At 49.0% G+C, this 23,096-nt stretch overlaps 1 protein-coding gene across 49 annotated transcripts in view; it reads left to right on the top strand.

Moving 5' to 3' along the window:
• The window catches only part of shot (dystonin-like protein short stop), a 433,523-nt gene that overhangs the window by 243,013 nt on the left and 167,414 nt on the right, over positions 1 to 23,096 (top strand). For 47 of the 49 annotated variants that reach the window (XM_070131222.1, XM_070131229.1, XM_070131231.1 and 44 more), the window contains one exon: positions 15,972 to 16,033. In XM_070131222.1, the coding sequence (XP_069987323.1) occupies positions 15,972 to 16,033 (62 nt within the window). Of the gene's footprint in view, positions 1 to 9,895; positions 10,542 to 15,971; positions 16,034 to 23,096 lie in introns of those variants that run through there. The other 2 variants (XM_070131230.1, XM_070131228.1) reach the window with 2 other exon arrangements.

Raw genomic sequence — 23,096 nt, forward strand, 5'->3', positions numbered from 1 at the left:
GGAATGCGGTCGGTTTTATAGAATTAGACGCATATCCGGTCAGTCACGGCCGATTCGAGTTCCCCGTTCTGAGGGCTTGTTTGTTGCCGGAATGGAGCTATCAGTTATGCATCCTTTACATGGAAACAAATGCAGTTTTTACCCGTTTCCTGGGCCGTGTGGCCTTGGTTTGTGGATTTGGGATCATCATGGAAGTGTCCGTATACGTATATGTATATTGTATATATATGAATAGCTAGGCAACCATGCAGCATTGCGCAATGTAACATCCGGTCCAGCAAAGTTATTTTCTGCTAATCCCTTCGTCATGGATGCAACATATCGGTCTGGTTATTCCATTTGTGCAAACCAACCCTCTCTTGGCATCCCCGCCGTCGCCTCTCGTCCTCTCCCCAGATCTGAACCCCCGCCCTTTCCCTTTCCCTTACCCCGAATTCCTCTCTCGCCCCTCGCGCCATCTCATCTTTTCTTTCTCTCTTCTACCTCTTCTCTTTCTCTCTTCCTAACACATCTCTCGTCCTTCCTCGCGATAGTGACAGTGACTAGAACACCTGCTCTTACCTGAAGGTCGTGCAAAGTTCCCTCTGTTTTTTTTCCTCGCTGGACTGCGGTCTCCAATTTACCTTTCACGCACCGTCGTTCTCACTTTTTTTTTACTCATCGCTTCTGGGCATCGTGGGCATCGTTGCGCAAGTCTTGGTGTTCATACAAGCGGCATATGGTATGGTTTCCCCCTGTCTCTACGGCAGCTGTGTTCGCTTCGAAGGATTAGCGTTGAACATTGCCTTCCCTCCCAACCTAGACTCACCTTGAGCTGTCCCTTCCCGCTCCTTTCCTCCCCCTTGGCCACCCTTTCTCTTCGCCCTTCCCTGGTAACCCTTGTCTGGCGTCTCTTGCCTTGTTCAACCCTTTGCCGTCCGTGTATTGGTCTTTTTTATCGCTGGAAAAGATCGAGGCGAGACGAGCTTCGCATTCCATGGTTTCCCCTTTCTCCTATCTCATTTCTCTGCATTGTTCTTGAATCAGTTATGATTCAGACATACTCGGGCAGTTTTCCTCTGCCCCTGTGCGGTTTCTCTCGCATTCTTCTCTCCCTCTTTCTCTACTGCTTGCACAAAGGCTGATTAAGATAGATGTACATGGAACTTGGTCTTAGTATTTTTCCGATGTTTACCTTATTAATATTCTAAGCGACGGAGTTACAAGCATCTGAATCTTGCAGTCTTTTTTTTATCCAGTAAGACTCCAATTTGCATTCTTTGTTGTTTCCTCCTCTCTCTCTCTCTCTCTCTCTCTCTCTCTCTCTCTCTCTCTCTCTCTCTCTCTCTCTCTCTCTCTCTCTCTCTCTCTCTCTCTCTCTCTCTCTCTCTCTCTCTCTCTCTCTCTCTCTCTCTCTCTCTCTCTCTCTCTCTCTCTCTCTCTCTCTCTCTCTCTCTCTCTCTCTCTCTCTCTCTCTCTCTCTCTCTCTCATGTCTCCTCCCTCCCCCACTCAGTTACTCAAGACAGATAAGGCAGATTTGATTCTCCTCCCTCTCTCTCTATCCCTCCCCCTTCACCTTGTCCCCCCCTCTCCCTCTCCCCCTTGTCCCCCCTCCCCCTCTTCTTCTCCCTCTCCCTCTCCCTTCGTTCCTCCCCTCCCTTCTCACTCTCTCCCAGGCCTCAATATTCCAATGGGTTTCGTCGGCCCGGGATCCTCCCTCGCCTCGGGTGTTTCAGGCCCGCGTGAGGACGGCCATGTCACCCTCGGATGAAGGCGCGCGGTGTCACTGAATAACCAGTTGCTTCACAGCCACAAGCTTTCCTGCGTGCAACCGCTGATGCTCCCTCGTTGGGACGTGCAGGAATGGCCGGCGGAGATGCTGCAGCGCCCGGAGCTTCCCTGGAATGACGAAGGAACCAGCTGCTTATCTTGGCCATCTCCCGGGCTGGGCCGGAACACGTGATCTCGCCGCGCTGTATTCACTGCGCGCCGGCCGATGCTTAGGAAGGGAGATTTACGCGAGGATCATCCGTGGTTTGACGTTGAAAAAATAGGTGTAGGAAGACCTCTTTGTGCATCGTGGTTCGTCCTCGCCCGACCTGGTTCGCGCCCTCTCTCTGGTCCGCAGGGCTGCCATCGTACGCTTTCCCTCTGATGCCGTCGGTGCTAAATCACTTATGCCGCCTTAGCAATTAAATCGAGCCGATAGCAATGGAGTATTTACTAAGTAATTTTCCCGGCATGCCGTGGCCGGAGGTCAGTGTTGGCGGTCTCCCCCTAGCCCTTGATCTCCCCAGGTGTCACACACATCGCGGGCGTGCAGAAGCGGCGACACAGGGACTTATATGCGCCCGAACCGCTGATTTACGCCAATAATCCCCGACGAATCACACGGAACTTTGCACTGCCCCCCCCCCCGCCTCCTTCCTGAATGTCCGCCTTTCAGCACGTCAAGTGGACACACTTCCAAATGGCGCATAATCCTGAGAGTGACGAGATCGCTCATAATAGCCGGCGCTTTGAAGGGCGCGACATTAAGTGTTATGAAAAGGATCTTAAGAAGTTTGGTATCGGGTGTACTTACTGTTTTTTTATGCGCATGCGTCCGAGTGCGCGGCGCCTCGTCTTGTTTGGAGGCTGGCGTAAAAAATAAAATCACTTTTCCAAACAGGGAAAATATTTACAGCGATATTAGAATCTTTATGGACGGAAACAGTCTAGATAATTGCGGAGGTTCTATATTTGGCTAAGCGAATTGGTTTGGGGGAGGGGGCGGGGGTGGTAGGTGGGGGGGGGGAGACTCGTCTAGTGAGTTACTGGAGAGAGATAAAAAGGGAGAGATTACTACCGGCTCGGAGATGATCTGACAAGATAGCCGATTCCTGCATCGTGTATGTTGTATATTCCCGACACGTGTTGTTTGCTTGTCCCGGCATTGACTGTCGTGAAATCTTATACAGAATCTTTATGCAGCTGTTTATCATTGTCACTATTTCCATGTTATTTTACACTCCCGCCGCTGGATAATGAATGCGCATTTCAGATAGTTCGGTCGTAAAAAAGGCAGCAACTAATAAGCTAGAATTCAAAAGGCTGGGCACATAAGTGGTAATTAAAGACAGTTTGGTCGAGCGATGGTCGAGTGGGAGGAAGGGATTGTTAGTGAAATATGAAAGTTTAGTGTTTGTGTCTGTCTGTCTTCTTTGTTGGTTTGTTTATATAGAATGAAGATCGTTCGATATCCCCCAAAATGCACAGATCAATACGTTCAACGTAGAGTGAGATTTCCCACCAGACAGTATGAGTGGAGTCAGTGTGAGAGCGATGAATAACACGTGGTAATTGGTACAGAGCCAACACATGTGCCCGAGCCCTCACACCTGTAGGCTACAAGACACGAGCACTGCTGATGATGAGGTTATTAAGGTAAGTAGAGTACGTGTGCCGGAGAAGCGGTTGTCCCGCCAAAATTTCGATATTCGTTAAGTGCCTTGGTATAGGCGGAACGTTATTCGTGTTGAATGAAATCTTGACATCCCTCAGAATTACGGGGGGGTGATCTTGTATTTTGAGAAAGTTAGATTGGATAGCACTTGCTGGACTTGAAATTATTTGTTTTGAAAGTGCAGTTTCCATGCAGGTTGCAATGGGAGGGCGACCCGGTTAACTTGTTTTATGGCCACGTAGAGGGCACCAGCGCTGCGTCCTCGTGGAAGTATTCTTGGCCTGGTGATTGCATTTATCTTATTAAATTCTCGTTAAGGAAGATAAGGGAAATCACATGAGAAATACGGAGAACACTTTACGAAAAGTTTGTTGGCGAAGGAAGAAGGAAGGATAAGATGAGGGAGAGGATAAAGGAGCATAAACGGAGGAAGGACGAGAATTATCGAAAGGAAGGGAAGTAGATAGAGGCAGATGAGGACGTACAGCGAAATTTCTCTATACCGTTACAAAATGCTAAGCCATTTAACGGTGAGCCGAAGACCCGTAGTTGGGCTGACCCGAAAACAGGCGTGATCTTATCGTTACGGGGAAGGAGTCGGTATATTGCATATTTTTCTCTCTCTTCTCTCCTCTCGCTGCTTCTCTCTTTTTCTACTCTCTCTCGTTTCCTTTATCATTTTCTCTTTTTTCCATTTCCTTCTCTCTCTCTCTCTCTCTCTCTCTCTCTCTCTCTCTCTCTCTCTCTCTCTCTCTCTCTCTCTCTCTCTCTCTCTCTCTCTCTCTCTCTCTCTCTCTCTCTCTCTGTCTTTCTCTCTCTCTCTCTCTCTCTCTCTCTCTCTCTCTCTCTCTCTCTCTCTCTGTCTGTCTGTCTGTCTGTCTGTCTGTCTGTCTGTCTGTCTGTCTGTCTCATATCTCCTCCATCCGCCACTCAATTACTCAAGACAGATAAGGCAGATTTGATTTTTCCTTTTACACATCGCAGCTACAGCGTGCCGTGGCTAAAAAACGTAAAAAATGCCCATATACCGATAAGCAGGTAATGATCCCGACCAGATGGACGGAGGGCAGGAGACCGAGAGACACTGTGCCCGGGTACCAGTGCCAGGCCGTTAAGGATGCGGGCCAGTCATAAACGGCGCTTCAGTATCCATAAACCCCCACCCGGGCACAGCTCCGAGGAGAGGGGTTGGGGGGGGGGGGTGGGGAGGGGGGGCGGGGCGGGGAAAGGGAGAAAGGTGGGGGGGGGGGGGAGTAAGATAGATAGATAGATAGATAGAAAGATGGATAGGTAGGTTGGGAGGGAGGGGGAAGAGGGAGAAAGAAAGGGGGACAGGGGCGAGGGAAAGGAGAAAGGTTGGAGGAGGGGGGAGATATGGAGGAAAAGAGAGAGAAAAAAAGAGTGACAGATAGACAGACAGACAGACAGAGAGAGAGGAGGGAGGGAGAAAGAGAGAGAATTAAAGAGAAGGAGGAGAGAGGAAGAGAGATTGAGAGAGCGAGACTGCGAGACCACGACTTGCAAGAGCGAGTGTCCGTGGTAATTGTGAGTAACGTGCACCCATGTCCACCAGCCTCCCAGTGTGTGTATGTCCTTTTTGTTCCCCATTTTACGAGTCGGGAGGGTTTCATTGGATGCCCAGGTTATTGCCCGTTTACCCCCAGGCCTGATTTTTCGGTTGTGTTGGCTTGCTTTCGGGGTTTTGGGTTTTATGTTTTGTCGTGGTTTTGCGTGATTCCCCGTGTAACTGTATGTATATACATACATGTGTATATATATAAGTATGTATATGTATATATTTATATATATGTGTATATGTATATATATGTATATGCGCATATATATATATATATATATATATATATATATATATATATATATATATATGTATATATATATATGTATATATATATGTATATATATATATATATATATATATGTATATATATATGTATATATATATGTATATATATAATATATATATGTATATATATAATATATATATATATGTATATATATGTATATATACATGTATTTATATTTATGTTTATATATATCTACACACACACACACACACACACACACACACACACACACACACACACACACACACACACACACACACACACACACACACACACACACACACACACACACACGTTTACATATATATAGTAACACTCACATATGAATATTTATATTTTTATTGTGTTTGTTTGTTTTTTGTCTAGCTATCTACTTGTCAATCTATCCATCTAACTATCTATCAGTCCGTATATATATATATATATATATATATATATATATATATATATATATATATATATATATTCCTAACTAACCACTGCGCAGCACAGTGTATCACTTCAATTTACTTTGCAAATGCATAAAAGTTAAATCTTATCACCTGCATTTGCATTATGCGGACTCTTTAGAATTGGTCCGACCCATGTTTAGCCGCCTTGCATATGCAGCGAATCCATTGGAGGTCGAGAGCGAAGCAAAGAGGCAAGATAAAAATCGGTGCCAGTCATACCGGGATTTTTATGAGCAGCAAACTTTCAAGTACTGTGACTCTGAGGTCCGGGCAGGCGAGGTCTAACTGGCTCTTGTTTGACCATAAAGCTTTCTAAACTTGGCAGGGACAGCTTGCCTGAGCGATCGACTGGGTTGGCATTTGGCTTGACAGGGGGTTAGGGGAAGGGGCGTGATGTGTAGCCGACGGGGGATGTTAATTGGGGCTTAGATTTTTTGGATGTGATTGGAGGTCATGGTGGTTAGTTATTGCAGCAGGAGTAAGGTCAAAGGATGGATAAGGAGGTGCAGGATGTTGAGTCTTGTTGCTATGCCTTACTTCCAGGTGTTTCTTGCATCCTTATATCGAAGGTGTTGAGTCTGGGGATAACGTTTTTGCTTCTTGCTTCCGTGTTTCGAACGCGGATTGAGTCAGTAATAATGTTTTTACCTCAATTCTTTTAAAAGCCTTTAGATCCTTTGAAAATGTGCTCTATTTCCCGGCGTACTATTTAAGCAGGTCTCAAATCATTTTTCATGAGGCGCGTGACATGTGTTTACTCGGGAGTAGAGTAGGGTGCGGGAGAGAGAGAGAGAGAGAGAGAGAGAGACAGACAGACAGACAGACAGACAGACAGACAGACAGACAGACAGACAGACAGGCAGGAGGCGACAGACAGACAGACAGACAGACAGACAGACAGAGAGTAGAGAGTAGAGTAAAGAGAGTAGAGAAAGAGAGAGATCCCCTCCCAAGCGTCTATCAGGGAGGTCACACCAAGAACGCGTGTGCGGTACGAGGGGAGCGTGTGGGCGGACGAGTCGTGTCAGGGGGGCAAGAGGGTATGGGCGGGCGAGTGGGCGGTTGAAGGGCTGGGCGAGGGCGCAGGGCAGAGCACAGTGGGCGGCAGTAAATGTCATGAAGGGTTGGTACTCGCCGCGACAAGTAAGGTGAGATCAGCGCGACGTCATTGCCTCGCCCGGAGATGAAGGGGGAGGGGAAGGGAGAGGAGGGGAGGGGAGGTGGAGGGGGGAGGGGAGGGGAGGGGAGGGGAAATGGGTATGGTCTTGGTCTTATTACTCCGAGGAGAGGGAGTTAGGGGCGAGGATGCGAAGCGCGGCCAGAGGGAAATTGGGGCTGGGATGGGAAGGCGGGCCGGGAAGGAAACCGGATCACGGTTTTGGTTAAGAGGACGACGGGAAGAGAGGACCAAGAAGACAGATAGAGAGGATAAAGATGGCGCAGGAGTTGAAGGAGGAGATAGAATCGCGAAGAGTAGGAAGCGGAACGTAGCAGGAGTATGGGTGTGACGGAGACAACGCAACTGGTCGGGATGCAGTATGTCGGTGTCAACATCCCAGCTTAACGAGGAAAATCTCGTCTTGAAAACCTGTTCTCGCCGTCTCCTTCCAGTCGCCGCTTTTTGTCTTGGAGATATCTAGATCTTCGCTCTTTCTCTGTCCTTCTTTACTCGTCTCGGGCGCTTCCCCCTTTCTCTCTGCCTGCTTGGAACCGGTAAATATTCTCAGAAGAAAAAGACAGAATGGAAGGAAAAAATAGAATGACCAAAACGGGAGTGTAGTAAAGTTTACATCACGGCCCACTAAGGCACAAAGAAAGTTCATTGTGTGGCCCACTTGCGGACGGGAGAATCTGCACACTGTCTGAAAGGGTCTCGAAAGCCATGTCATTTACTTAGGCTCGGATACTTTGTATGTGTGCGCGCTGCGCTGACGTGAAGCGGTAGCCCGATACATGCGCGAGGAGCGTCGGTGAGGGCGCCGCAAAGGTTTACACGTGGCTCGCGTATACTAGATATTGCGAGTGGTAAACCGCCAAAGAATGGTTTGTTTGTGTAAGCCTCCTCCCTCCTCTTCCCCCTACTCAGCCCCCTCTCCCTCCCCCTACTCACCCCCTCCCCTTCCCCTCCCCTCCCTCTCCCTCTACCTCTCTTTCTGCTCTTCCCCCTCCCTTTCTCCCTCCTCTTCCCCCTCCCTTTCTCTCTCTCTCTCCCTCCTCCTCCTCCTCCCTTTCCCTCTCCCTCTCTCTCTCCCCCTCTTCCCCTTTCCCCCAACTCGTGACAGGATACCTCTGCCACGGCACCGCCACTCCCTCTTGCGTTAACCCTGCCTGCTTTATTTAGAGGCCGGGAGAGAGGGAACACTCACACCCGTGTTTATGGGCGGTATCTTTATCGTCTTGGATTCGCTCTCGAAGGCTTGCTTGGAAGGGCCGGTATTGCTTATTTCTTGTCTCGTTAAGGTGCGTGTGGCATGCGCTGTAACCGAGAGGAACAGCAGGTTGATATGATATAGTGTGGTCATTGCTGAACTCTACTGAGGGGAGTAAATTGAGGCTAAAAGTGTAATTTTGAACTATAGTGTATGCGTATCTAAAGATACTGATATGAATAAAACAGTCTATTCCATTCTATATCGTAGGTTTGTTTCCAGTTGAATCACCGGTTTACGAATGATATATTCAACTATCATTAGCGATTCATCATGGTATTACTCACGGTGGGAACAAGAGGAACCCTTGAGTCTGGCAGATCAGTAAACAATAACACAAGCCTCGCGTTTACCAGTGCAATACCCAGGCCACGTGACGTCACCGGCGTTAAGAAATGTTCATTGTTTATAAAGGCGATCATCAACACTCTTAAGAAGCAGCCACACACGCAGCCCGTGCTCAACTGCTTCATCACGGGCGTGTGGCGGAGATACGACAAAGGGAGGCGACGGGAAGGCTGAAGAAATAGGATAGTTTGCCCTCCGTGAATGAAAATGGGCAGCTCTTAGCACTGGCTCGGCTGCGAGGTAATGGGTGTTATTAGTGCTGAGAGGCAGTTTTATCTTTCAGATATTGTTGTGAATTGAAGCAGGTTGATGGCGGTGCGCTGCTAATGAGGGGGAGCCATATCCAGGGCATCGGGGGCGTAAATTTTGGGCTGATCTATTTTTGGTTGGTTTTATTGTGACAGATGTTGGGACACGGTAATTGCGGAATACAGGTAGCTGGATCCCTGCTGGGTGGCAACAGGGACCGAGGTTCTGCTGGGCGATGGTGACAGCGTCGGTAGGAGGGACACAATATCCCCGTGTCTCCACAAATGGACTGGACTGTAAAGCAGTGGGCGGCGAGGCCAACCCACCCGGCGCGGGTCCTGGCGGTGACCGGATTCATGCCCGCCTTCCCCTCCCACACACGTGCATTCTCGCACTTAAGGATACACGGGCCTGCAGTCGTGCACCCATACACCTGTGCGCATACGCGGGCGCACGCACAAAACCGGCGTGTCTCCACAAGCACACAGTCTCAGTACCGGTGTATTTATACACGCACACTCATTCACAGACGCACATACACATGCGCCCGCGTGCAACACACACACACACACACACACACACACACACACACACACACACACACACACACACACACACACACACACACACACACACACACACACACACACAATAAACATACACATACACATACACTCTCACGCCCATGCCGGCCGCCCACTGGCTCACCACAGGACTCGCACCCACGCCCCCTCCTACACGCGCGCCCCCACACCTGTCCTCTTGCTCACCTGAGGACTTCCACTTTCTTCATTTTTCAAAACCCTTTATACACACCTGTTCATGATTCTCTCTTCGTTGGTCATTGACGCTTTCCTAATATCTGACATTAAGGCATTAAATGTGATAAAGAGGATCAGCTATCTCTATTATCTTTTGTGATCGAATTACTTATTTCTTACTCTAGGTACGTTAGGCAAGGTGTGTGGGAGGGGCGGGGGGCGGCCGTGTGTGTGTGTGTGCGTGTGTGTGAGTGTGTATGCGACTAGAGAGAGTCAGAGACGGATACTTGATCTCGACAGGGCAGCGCGGCCAGGTCGGGGTCAGTTACCGGTGTTTGTGGAGGTGTTGGTGCAGCCGCGCAGTGCTCGGGACGGCCCCATCCTGCACAGTGTGTCCCGGGTCCTCCTCGGCGGTGCTTGTGTGTTGTGCTCCACGGTCCTCGGTCCTTCTAGTGCCTTATGTCTGTCTGCCTCCCTGCCTAAGCCGTGGCACTTCGTCTGCCGGTGCCACGCTTTGGCTGGCGTTCGTGTGCGCCGCATGTGAATCGAATCTCATGCTGGCTCGACGCTCTATATTTGTTGAGCAAATAAACCTTTGATAAAAGACATGCTAATGACGAAATATGATTCTAGTCATTATTAAGACATTATCTTACGATTATCACGATCTTTTATGTAGTAGAGTTATAGATTAGGGATTTAGATCATCTCGAGGTGATCTATAGTTTTCTTTTGTTTAGGCTCAACATATCTCTTGTGTGAAAGTGATCAGAACTTACCGTGGATAACGTGTCGCATCTTAACCATCAGTCGATCTTAAATATCAAGCTTTGTGGTCTTGCAGAGACACTGTAATGCCATAAAACAAAAGTAGGATCAGAAACCGTGCTAGAATTAGATTCCGAGAGCAGGAGAGATCGTACGTGTGAATCTGAGGCCGGTGGCATCAGGTGGAGTCAGAGCACCATGGCGTTACGAAGCTCGTGGATGCCAGGACTCAAGAACAGCAGAGGTAAGTGGCCTGTCGCCGGATATTGAATCCCGACATGATAATTCTGTAGCGAAAGTAGAATGTTGATTGCCGGGACTTGATTGATTCGATTTGTTTTCCATAGTGATTCAGATAATGACATTCAGAGATGGTAATGGAAGACCTGATATAGTTCATGACCGCAGGACGGCGGGTCGGTTCTCCTGTTACGTTCTGGTGTAACCTAGCCGTGCCCGCATGCAAATAGAGGAAATCTCGAGTTCATTTATCGAGCAATTGCATTGTTCGGACAACGCGGACTCGCTGGCGCCCTCTGGAGCTGTAAAAACTGGAAATCTTCGTGTGGCGAAACCCAGACAGCGGGAGCCCGTGGTGTTGGGGGCTCTGGGGGCTGCGGGGGTTTCGAGGTGGAAGGCTCTGTGCTTGGGACCAGAAATGTTGGATCACCCGGGGAAGCTACAAGCAATGCACTGTGCGAGATGACAGAGGGATTATCAGCGCTGTGGAATATTTAAAACAGTAAATAGATTTCCATTTTTTTCTTGAAGTATGTCAGGGTCCTAAGTTTGATTTAAGATATGTAAAAAGCAAAAACATGATTCGTTACTGGTGACAGATAAGGTCAAAGCCAATTATGTAAAGATCATATTTTAATCACCTTGCACCCTGACAATGACAAGCGTGAGGTCGCTGTATTGGCTGTGGGGTGATTAGCGCAGTGCGTGGAATAATCCATTAACGAAATGACGTAACAATAGATTTAGATTAGGTGTTATTATGTCACGGCGGGGCCTGTAGGCGTATTATGTAATGTTTCCACCGCCAGAAAAAAGAGAAGTAGAGATAGGACACTTTGTCGTTCTTGATAAGAAAGCATCAGAGCATCCCACAACAGGAGCTGCGAAGGGATTCCCGGGAGATGTGACACGTTCTCGTTTCTGGCCGTCGTAATGCTTGTTGTGGTCGTCGGTGTTGTTCTCGGCGGCGCGGGACGCAGGGAGCGAGACATGGGAATATTTTTGTCGACTCATGGAAGCTGGGGCGTTGGCAAGGTGGGAGGGGGAAGGGGAAGGGGAGGGGAGTTCGAGATGTGATGCTTTTTTTTCCTGATTTGGCACAAGGAAACTAATTGTAGGGAAGGAAGCGGAGTTGTTTGATTTGTTTAATTATTGGTTAATTTTGTGTGCGAATAATGGGGTAACAGAGAGCGACGGGTCCTAGTCCCCGAACTGCGTGATTTTCTGGTGTACTTGAAAGATGATTCAGTACATGAATCGTATATCTTTGCATCGTGAGGCAGTAAAAATAGTCCATTATCCCCCTCCCCCTCCCCCTCCCCTGAAAAAGATTATCATGATAACCACCGTACTCTAACCGCAACCTCCTTTTTAATGAGGCAATCAATCTCGGAACCTTTACCATGATGTAATATCTGCCCGGCCATGCCGCTGTTGTTGTTGCCAATTGATCGCCGAACTTTCACTACCACTTGGCAACTACCCCTCGAGGGGATATACCCAGTCACTCTCCCCAGCCCCCCCCCCTCCCCAGCTCGTACCCGCTCTTGGTTTTATTGCTTCGTCTTTTTTTATCTTAATTATATTTTCCCGCCGGCGATAACGATGCCCGCCGAGATCGATTGGCCTTCCGTTCTTTTTCTCGGGCGATTCGTGGTTCTCATGGGAAGGCGTCTGCTTTCCCAGGGCTTTCTCATGGCCAGCGTTCTGTGGGTCTTGTTTCTTCGTCTGAGAATGCGCGTGTCGTTTGCTGTGGTTTGTGTTTGCGCGGAGGTTTCTCCCTGCGTTGAGTAGCGTCTTTAGAAACTTGAAAATTTAAAGCATTGTAGTCCTAGATATATTTTTTTACGAAGTGTGATGCATGCTTTTTCTATTTAGACGAAGCTGGACGTATTTGGTTGTATTTGGAAACCACGATTGTTTGTTTTAGATGAAGGCTGTCAGCGTGGAATGTTAAGAACAAACTACTTGATTCATTGTTCGTTAGGTCGACGTTAGCTGACCCCCGAAGACAAATATTGTAACGGATGGTTTTCTGTGCTTGCGTGGGACATGGCGTATTTTGTTCTTAATTTTCTAGCCGTTCCAATTTATACAGATTACTTTTTTCTTTTTGGGGGATTAGGATCTCTATTTTTGAATAGTTGCTACACGTTTGTTAGTAATTTCGATTTCTCATTTATTGGAGAAACTGGTTCTGCATTGTCTTGGTCGTCTCCTTCCACGTATATGTAAATCAATTTATCCTAATTCTCACGTGGTGGGAATACACACCACGGCACCTCCACCCAGCCCTTCCTACCCAGCCCCCCTTCCTAATCCTCCCTTCCCAATCCTCCCCACCTGCCAGCCTAATCTGTCAAGTGTTGTTTACCTCTGGCGTGGGGAGCGAGAACCTCGATTGTCAAATTCATTTTCGCATCTCACTTTCGTCTTGGCTCCCCGCTGGCCTTCGCAATTAGCCCGGCTGTGAGGAGGGGGAGACACGGAGATTTCAGTTTAAGAAAGTGAGAGAATAGGAAAGCGGGAATTAGGATGAGAGAGGAGGGGGATGAAGAGGAGAGACAGAGAGGAGGAGAGTAAGGGAATGGTGGAATGAGAGCGAAATTATGGAGAAACAGAGAACTGAGAGAATGTGATGATTAGAATGAGAGGAAGAGAGAGAGAGAATAGGGAAATCAAGAAAACTTGAGATGAGAATGAGAGGATCTGAAAATGGTAATGAAAACGAGAGAATGAGATGGAGAATGAGAGAGCCTTTCACTCCCGCCTGTTACCGAGTGTGTGAGTGATCTTGAAGGAAATGCTATGGTCTTTGTCGGCTGCATTAGCCACGGTCCCGGTCTCTCTGTGAGCCTGTTTAGCGTGGTCTGAAGTTGTGTGGTTCTGCATGTCTATTTTTGTATATGTATGACGGGTGTAATTGGTTTTATTATTCGTGTCGTAAAAAAATTATGGCGTGGGTGGGTTTCTGATTGCGTGTCGTTGCGTAAGGGGTTATGCGTGATACCAGATGTTCGTTTTCTGTGCTTGAATGATCCCACGAGGGTTTTCAGACATTCCCAACCGTGGAGACAGCGGGAGTTCCCTAAATTTAAACCAAGGCTGAAGTGAAACACGCACACACACACTCGCTCATTTTCATACTTACTCCGTCCCACCCTTACATTCTCACATTTACGTCCCCACTCAAGATCACGCTAATGCTCATGCTCACGCTCATTCATATTCACAGCCTCACTAACTCATCCACTCACACTCACTCAACCACTCGTCCTCTCACACTCACTCACCCACTAGTCCTCTCGTACTCTTCCACCCACCTCGTCCTCTCCCACTCGTCCTGTCACTCTCTCCTTCATTCACTCAATCACACTTGAAGACCAGAAGGCACATTTGCACACCCTGAAAGTCACCACCCTGTGTAAACTGTCACGAGGATTCCTCCAGGAGGAAGAAAAACGGGGCATGTGCAACCCGATAGTTGGAGGACCAAGAGCTCTTTACTTTTCCCTTTGAGAGAAAACGGTCCTGTGTCAAGGGTGGTGTGAATGTTGGCTCCCCATCCGTCACTCGGGTCGTCAGGGGTGGCAGAGGACCGTCATTGTGCCAGGGGAGAGGGGAGGGGAATTGGGAGGGGGGTTGGCAGAGGGGTTGGGGAAGGGGCGAGGGATACGGCAAGGGGAGGAAGGGGAGGGTGGTTGGAGGAGGGGTATGGGGAGGGGGCGAGGGATGCGGCAAGGGGAGGAGGAGGTGGGGAGCAGTCTTCACTTGTTTAAGTGGCTTTAGTATACTTAACCTTAATGAATGTCCAGCCATCCATCACGTGGGCTTTTGGGGTGAATATAAGAAAGGAACTTGGGACTTCAGATTCCGATTTTGAGGAAACTTTAGAGCCTTTTATTTTGCTTTCGCGTTTATTTGAATCTCCTTATTTTAGGTCAGGGATAGTGGAAGAAGTGAAAGGAGTGGAGAAATCAGAAGAAAAGAGGAGAGGAAAGAAAAGAAGGTATATATTTTTCGGCATCTTGAAGAGCAGCATACTAGGAAGGGGGTTATTTGTTCGTGTATATACTTACTCTCCGTGCATTTACAAGTTAAATGCGTTTCGGCGCGTGTGTATATGGCGAGATGAGCGGTTCCAGGGAGGGTTGGACCGGGACTCATCATTATCATAATTATGTCCTCTGATGAATAGCATTACCGCGAAACTTGTAGGTCCCTGTGTGGGTGTGCTGGGGCGCAAGGAGGCGAAGGAATGTTTGTACAAAAGGAATGGAATGAAAGAAAGAAGAAAGAGAAAAACTTTGGCGACCCGGCGACTGTTCCCACGATTAGACGTCCTGCCTGGGCCCCGCCGACGAGAAATATCGCCGTCGATAAGTCTCTACGTCGAGGGCTGTCATCGCGCGGATAGCTCAGGCGGACGTTGTGCGGCGGGGCTCGTGGCGGAAGGGCTGGCTCGTGGTTCCTCCTCTCTTTTCCTTTTCCTTTCTTTTCTTCTTCTTCTTCTTCTTCTTCTTCTTCTTCTTCTTCTTCTTCTTCTTCTTCTTCTTCTTCTTCTCTCTCTCTCTCTCTCTCTCTCTCTCTCTCTCTCTCTCCCTCTCTCTCTCTCTCTCTCTCTCTCTCTCTCTCTCTCTCTCTCTCTCTCTCTCTCTCTCTCTCTCTCTCCCTCCTTCCCTCCTTCCCTCCTTCCCTCCTTCCCTCCTTCCCTCCTTCCCTCCCTCCCTCCCTCCCTCCCTCCCCCACCCCCTCCTTCCCTCCTTCCCTCCTTCCCTCCTTCCCTCCTTCCCTCCCTCCCCCCCCTTCTCTAAGCATTCTTTCGTTTTTGCGCGTGCTTATATTTGTGTGTGCTAAATTGTTTTTGAAGATAGAAAAGGTAAGTTATGAAGTGAAAATATAGGGTAAGCATCCCAAGGTGCGGACCTTCGCCTCTCGAGAAACCCTAGATGCCCTGTGGATTAAACAGACGTTGACTGTTTTTTAACACGACTTTTTCTACGCTGACCTGTGACATAATAGGCGTTTATGGCCTTTCACGACATCGCCAACTGGCCATTGTTCGGAGGCTGACCTAATTGACTCGTGTGTATAATAGGTTTTATTACTGGTAATTATATTCTTGCAAGGAGATGCCCATAAAAGATTAATAATGCCAAAGACATGAATATTTTTTTTCAGTCTCCGGTCACTGGTGTTACCGGTCGTTTAAAAGGGACGAGGGTAACACTAGCTTTCGATTTAATGTTGTTGAAGCAGCGAGAAAGGTCACGCAGTATTGGCATATGATCCTGCCAGACCTTTCTCTCTCGCTCGATAGGATCTTAGCCTATTACTCAACTTGTAAGCATTTAAAAGATTTGAAAAGTTTTATTTTGGAAGATTTTGAATAGTTATTAATGACATTTTTTTTTCTTTTCTCTTCCCCCCGCAGACGAGAGAGACGCCATCCAGAAGAAGACGTTTACGAAATGGGTGAACAAACACTTAAAAAAGGTAAGTGAAGATCAGCTGGTGTGTCACGGGGGCGGTGTGAATCCCCGAATCCGATTAGCCGTTCGGTCTTTGTGCAGCGAGATAAATTTAGAGCCCGGAAATAGCGTCGTGGCGGCCGGTGTGCTCCAGGGGCGAGGAGGGGCATGGATTGCAGGCGGCTGGCGGGTCGGCTTTCCCGCTCCTCCTGTGTCTCTTCGGGGTTTTTTATGGCTGTGCTAATGATTGTTGAGGGTCTTTGTTTTCTCTAGTTTATCTCAGTGTTTTTTCCTTGTTTTATTTTCTCCTGTCTGTCTGTCTGTCTGTTCTTTTATTTTTTTTCTCTTTTACTTTCTTTTCCTCCCCTTCTTCCTCCTCCGTCTTCTCTTCCTCTTTTTCCTCCTCCTCCTTCTACTCCTACTCCTACTTCTCTTCCACCTCCTCCTCCTCCTCAATTTTTTTCTACTTTTATTTCTTCACTAAACATGTCATTTGCAACATTTTTCGAGACCCACTACTAAAATCACAATGTTAGAGTACTTTACGTAATTTAAAGAGAGAGAGAGCAGCCCAGATGGGACCATTGCCCGATGGTGCCAAAACACCTAAGAGTTAAATCGAGGCCAAAAATCCCGATTAATAGGATTTTGGACAGTAAAGTTGGACCGGCAGCGGTGGGAGAGGGGGACGGGGGACGGTGTTCGTAGAGTTGAACTTCCGATGTAAAGAGAATGCCACGTCGACCCTTACTGCCGTCCGCGCTCGGGTCAGGTGTAGAACGGGGGTGGGGGTCCTCTTGCCTTACATCATTGGCTATTTACGGACGGTTCGTGTTGTCGTCAGCCGGGGGACAAATAGCCCTGAGATAGTGACATCTTTTCCGACGCGAAGAAGAGCGGTTTGACAGTCCCGTTAGAGGAGGGCTGCACAGTAGAAGCGGATGAGGAGAGAGGAGGAGGAGTAGAGAAGAGGAGGAGGAGGAGTAGGAGTAGGAGTAGGAGTAGGAGTAGGAGTAGGAGTAGGAGTAGGAGTAGGAGTAGGAGTAGGAGTAGGAGTAGGAGTAGGAGTAGGAGTAGGAGTAGGAGTAGGAGAAGGAGAAGGAGAAGGAGAAGGAGAAGGAGAAGGAGGAGAGAAATGAGTAGTAGAGAAGAGAGAGGAGGGAGGGAAAAAAGGTGAAAACGGAGGACCTAGACGCGGCACAAGGAGGTGAAAGAGGGAGCGAGCGAGCGAGGGTACGCAAGGGAACGGGGTAGAGGAACTATATAGAATGGGGGGAATTACAAGAAGTAGGCAGGAGGAAGGAGGGCGAAGAGGATGAGCGCATGAGAACAGGGAAAGAGAAAGTAAGAAAGGGAGGAGTCGGTGAAGAATGACGTGCATTTATGAAGAAGAGGAGGCCAAGAGAAAGGGAGGAGGAGCAGGAGGGAGGGAGGGGGATAAAGAGTCAGAGCCTGCACTTGTGACCTGCACGACCGTCTTGCTGGGAGAGATTTATGTTTGTCAATCTTAGCGAAAGGTCAAGGGTCGGAGGTCCTGCTCAGCGAGTTGATGGAGATCTTTGCTAAGTGCTTCTCATCTCGGGGGAAGTAATTGTTGATATCTGATATGCAAGGCTGTCATACTAGGAAGCTCGTAGATCAGAGGCAATCAGTTCTCCATTGCTCGATGTAGATCTCTATTAGAGCTTGGGGAATAATGCGAGGGGGTTAAATGCTTAATTTTTTTTTCTATCGGTTTGCTTAGCCCCCCCCTCTCTCTTTGTTTTTCTTTCATTCTCTTTTTCTCCTTTTCTTTCTCTGTTTCTATTCCCCCCCCCCCTCTCTCTCTCTCTCTCTCTCTCTGTCTCTCTCTCTCTCTCTCTGTCTCTCTTTCTGTCTCTCTCTCTCTCTCTCTCTCTCTCTCGCTTTCTCTATCTAGCTATCTATCTATCTATCTTCTCCGTTCTTCTCTGTATCTTGTCGTACCTTCTTTCATTCCTCCTCTCTCGTCTCCTCCCTTCCCCCCTTTCCTTCCCTGCTGCCTCCCTCCCTCATCTCCCTTCCTTCCCCGCTACCTCCCTCCCTCCTCTCCCTGGATGTAGGGAAGGGAGCGGGCCTAACCATAGACCTTGCCTCGCCCCCGTTACCTGGTGCGTGAGGCTCTGTAATGAATTTCTCGCCCTGTCTTCTCTCCTAACATATTGTAATTGATCAAGTGTGAGCGTGGGCGAGCCTATAGCATGCGTACTGTGCAAGCCTTGTCTGTGGGCGGGTCCCGCTGTGGGCGAAGCGAGGGAAGGCTGTTTTTAGTATGTAAATGAGGGTTATATTCGGCGCGTTTGAAAATTATGGGTTCATTTTTTTTCTCCCTCAAAGTCGGATTGTGTCGTGGTGGCCGCCCCTACGTCATTTTATTGTCTCCGGCCGTTCTCGGAAGACGCGGCTTCGTCGAAGCGGCCGGTGATGGCCCGTGCCGAATATAGAGCCTCGTCAGGGTGGTTGCCCCGCCTTGCCTCACATCCTCCTCGGTGTGGTCAGCTGATGACGCAAAACAACCACTGAGTTTGTTTACATTAGCGTTGAGTTGCGAGCGACTTCTCTCGAGGAGATGGCGGCCGTCTCGGTCAGGTCGCCGAGTCATTGTCCTCCGTCACGTCACAGCAGTTCGGCTTGATATGACGGGCGTCGCAGCGCGGAGTGATTCCTGGGCGACTGGATGCGTGCGTGCGGATGCCTTTAATGGGCATTATTGCGCTTGTTGAACTGTCTGAATTTTTTACTTTATTGTCGCCGTGTTTGCTTAACTGCTGCGACTTGTGTTATCAGATGTTCTTAACTGCCTCGACCTTTTTTACAGTTTAAGGCCATTATACGTCTTTAAGATTTACAGATGGCTTGACTGTTGTGTGTCAGCTGTCATGAAACGATCAGCATACTAATCGATGACATCATTTGCAGTGTCATGTGCAACAGTAGCAGCAACGGTGCAACGGCAAAGGCTGCAAATGGCATGAAAGTACTTCAGGCGCTCGCCACTTATCACGACATTTACACATCATTAATCGCGCTGGCTGTTCGTTGCCTCGCCCAGCGCCCTCCTCGCAAGGCTGACGCTGCCTTTGCTGTTTCCTGTCAGGGAGAATGGTCGGAGCTGTCGGGAGATAGTGGAGTCGGGAAGTAAACAGGCTTAACATCTTAATGATTGTTGTAACTGATTCGCTTCATTACGCACGCCTAGAGAGATGTACAGCAAGAATGTGAGTGAGCAATGAAGAATGATCTACTATTTCTTATGAGATACTACATTGAAGGCTTATTTGAGCTGGAGTTGACATACAAGGGCGATGATGTCAGAGATGGCGGTAGCCGCCGTCAGTAGACACGGTTAGCGAAGCGCGAATGTGACCGCACGAAAGGATTGCTCGTTTTTGTCTTGAGAGGAAATGTCTGGGTTTCCTCTCATGTGTTCTGAGGGGGACGAGACGAGACGAGGGGAAGGACAGAGGGGAGAAAGTTGTGTCACCACCTAATTGGCGACGCCGTGTTTATATCCTGTAGGAGGGCGATGACGTCACCCCGTCTGGGGTTTAGGTTAGCGTCTGACGGTTGGCGGACCAGCTAGGAAGGGGAAGAAGGTGGGGTGGGGGTGAGGGGGGGGGGTGCCAGGATTGAGATTCAACCCCTCCCAAAATATCGCGTTGTGTTCTTAGGGATCTATTGAGTAAATAGTACAATAAATTCGACAGTGACATTTAGCCTCTGTTATTTTTCGAAGGGATGGAGCCTAAGCGGAGGTCGCGTCACATGCACTCAGCGAGGCGTTTAATGCTCGTCACATTCGTGCATTGTCGCCTGCATGCAAAGTCGCAAAAAATATGCATCGCCGAGCCAAAAGTCAGAGGTTATAAACAGAGCATCGGCGCAGATGGAAAAGGGTAGAGTTGTGAAAAACATGCCTCTACCGCAATGCAATAACTGGAGTTGATGTGGCGACATTTATAACGTGTGTGTGGCGAGAGGGCGTTGTGAGGCCAGGTGACGACGGGAGGAAGGTGCCCGGGGGTGGGTGAGTAGGGGAGGGGGGAAGGGAGGGAGGGGAGAAGACTCGGGGAGGTAAGAGGAAGCGGGAGAGTTGAGGGAGGAGGAGGAAGGCTGGGGACGCAGAGAGAGAGAGAGAGGGGGGGGGAGTGGGATAGGAGAGCCGTCCTGATGCAGGATGAGGGACATGATTGTAAGGAATGAAGAAAGAGGGATGGGTGCGTGAGGGGAAGGGATGGGAGGGGAGGGAAGAGGTGCTGAAGGTGTGAAGGAGATGGAGGATGATGAGGGGGAAGGGGGAGGGGGTACGGGCCGTGGGTGTGGAGGGGTCAAGCCAATGCTCCTGCTATATTTGGGCGGGAGTCGTCAGCTCTGGTTTTCCATTCCGCTCTGCATCCTCTACCCCTCCCCCCCCCATGTCCCCCACACGTTTCATCTCCCCTCCTCTCCCTCTCCCGATCTGCGGTTGGCCTTACTAAAGTCATCCCTGTCTCGTAGCCTTTCTAGCCTCCGCCGTAAGCATTCTCTTGCCGCTCAGAGTAGTCGTTCCTCCTTCACGTAAAGACTCAACCATATATATTATCACTGTATATATCACTATTACGGTACGAAACGTGATACTTTTAATCCAGTATCCTTTCTTGTTTCACTCAGTCCTTTTCTCTCCTTATCCTTCTCCGATTCCCCCTCCCCTTCTCCCTCCCTCCCTTTTCCCCTTCCTCCCTCTCCCCCTACCATTCCCCCTCCCTCCCTCCCTTTCCCTTTCCCCTTCCCCGCATTCCCTATCCCCCTTCCCTTCCCCCTCCCTCCCTTTCCCCCCTTCCCTTCCCCCGCCCCATCCACGCTCTCACACCCAACAACGTAATATGCACGAATGTAATTAATTAAGGGGAGCTGGCGCCGACTCCCGCTTCCTAGAGTCACGTAGGTCCTTGGGTGATGATTACTCTTCTGTGATTACGTGTCACATCAGTCTGTCATTTACGTTAATTTGGAAGGACGGCGTCTTAATTATTGTGAAGTGTTAGGTTTTGCTTTCTTCGCGATGACAAGTTTATTCACTGTTTGCACAAAGGAAGGGCCTGTTTACTGCATTAGTACTTTTGTTGTTGGTCCCCCGCGGCGAGCAGACGAAGGGAGTTGTTTGTGCACGAACTGTACGTGGCAGGTTTTGTGCGTGCTATAATGTGTCTGATAAAGTGAGTGAGAGTGATTGAGCGGGCGAGCAGAGGAAGAAATGGCCAAATAGAAAAAGGTGAGATTTAAAGAAGGGTGTGGCTTAAAAGGGAGATAGAGAGTTAGGGGACGGGGATTCATGAGTGGGGAGGGGGCGTGGCAGGAGAGCCTTCATGACAGGCAGCTAAGATGACAAGATGGATGACTCGCGATAGTCACATTAAATCATCCCTGGAGATCATGGGACACGGTCCCGCTGCCTGCTCTTTTGTGCCGAGTCTCGGATAAGCATTTTTTCATATTTTGGTGTGTTCTCGTTGGCGTTAAAGCTCTTTGAAGATGGATTATCACTAAAGACCACCGCGGGAGTTTTGTAGGGGACATGGTAATACTTCCTTTTAAGTCTCTCAGTGTTATGATGAAGGCATTTAAAGGAATGCAACCGTATGTTTATATTTCTTTGCATCACGAACTAGTAAAATATGGATTTTCAGTGCGCCACAGACACCATTTCTTCAGTTAAACGAGGGGAAGTCATCCCCGTCTTTCTTTCCTTGGTCGTGTGACCGCGTGGAGCCGACCAGCTGCTGTTGTGACACGGGCTGCCACGGGGAGGAGGATGAGGAGGTTAGGAGCCAGCAGTAAGTCCTTGTGAAACACGTGTTTGCTGTGACGGCATCGCGCAAGCCGAGCCGCCCGCCCGTCACTCGAGAGGCTCCTCGACACCCTAGCCAGCATCCTAGGGTGACTCGGAGGATCTCGGGCACACAGGCCCGGGACTCGAACGCTCGCACTCGGCACTGTATCACTTACGCTCGATCCTCGCCCGGCCGACGGGAGGCTAGTGTTACTAACCGTCGCCTAATTTACGTGTTGGGGAGGAGGCTTCGGCGTAATCTGAGGACCGGAGGGGCTGCGGCGGGAACCCTGGCACGTCCGGAGGGGGTAGGGGAGGGAGGACGGGCTGGGGGAGAGAGAAGGGCGGTGGGGGTGGGTAGGCCTGTCAGGAAGGGAAGGGGAGGTGGTGGATGGGAAGGGGGTGGGCGAGGAGGGGTGGATGGGTGGGCGAGGGCGAGGATGAGTGGATGGGAGGGGGGAGGGCGGGGAGGGGTGGATGGGCAGGGTAGGGCAAGGAGGGTTGGGAAAACCATAGAGGACGAAGGAAGTGGATAAGCAAATAAACAGAGGGTGATGGTGAGGGGAAGGGAGGGGATGTGTCAAGAAACCTTTACACACGCACACCTCTAGTAAGGAAAATAGTAGAGGTGTAGAAGAAAATGAGGGAGGAGGCAGAATAAAGTGAAAGGAGGAAAAGAGGAGCCGAAAATGCAAGTAAAAAATGGCCGATTTGCTCGGATCGAGTCTTGTTTTTGAGTTTGTTTTTATTTTTCCCCTGCAGTAAAATTGGTGAAGTAGTGTAAATACAAGCATGTGTAGTCAGTCAGTCAGTCTCTCTCTCTCTTTCTCTTTCTTTTTTTCTTTTCTTTCTTTCTTTTCTTTCTTTCTTTCTTTCTTTCTTTCTTTCTTTCTTTCTTTCTTTCTTTCTTTCTTTCTTTCTTTCTTTCTTTCTTTCTTTCTTTCTCTCTTTCTTTCTCTCTCTCTCTCTCTCTCTCTCTCTCTCTCTCTCTCTCTCTCTCTCTCTCTCTCATTTTAATTGCAATATAGATCTCACTAGAAACTCAAGCAAACGTCGCATAGTCAACGAAATGCTATAAGCACGCGGGAGTGACGACGACGAGGCAAATAGGAATAGATGTGTGCGGCTGAACCTCGTGGTTGTCATGGCGCCACGTATGGCTGACTGGCTACCTGCTTCACTTCCTCTCCAGTCTGTGTCTTCTCTGCCTGTCAATGTGGCTGGCGCATTCCCCGGTTGCACTTCCAACTGTCTTTTT

Source organism: Penaeus vannamei, chromosome 16, assembly GCF_042767895.1.
Source record: "Penaeus vannamei isolate JL-2024 chromosome 16, ASM4276789v1, whole genome shotgun sequence".
NCBI classification, from domain to species: domain Eukaryota; kingdom Metazoa; phylum Arthropoda; class Malacostraca; order Decapoda; family Penaeidae; genus Penaeus; species Penaeus vannamei.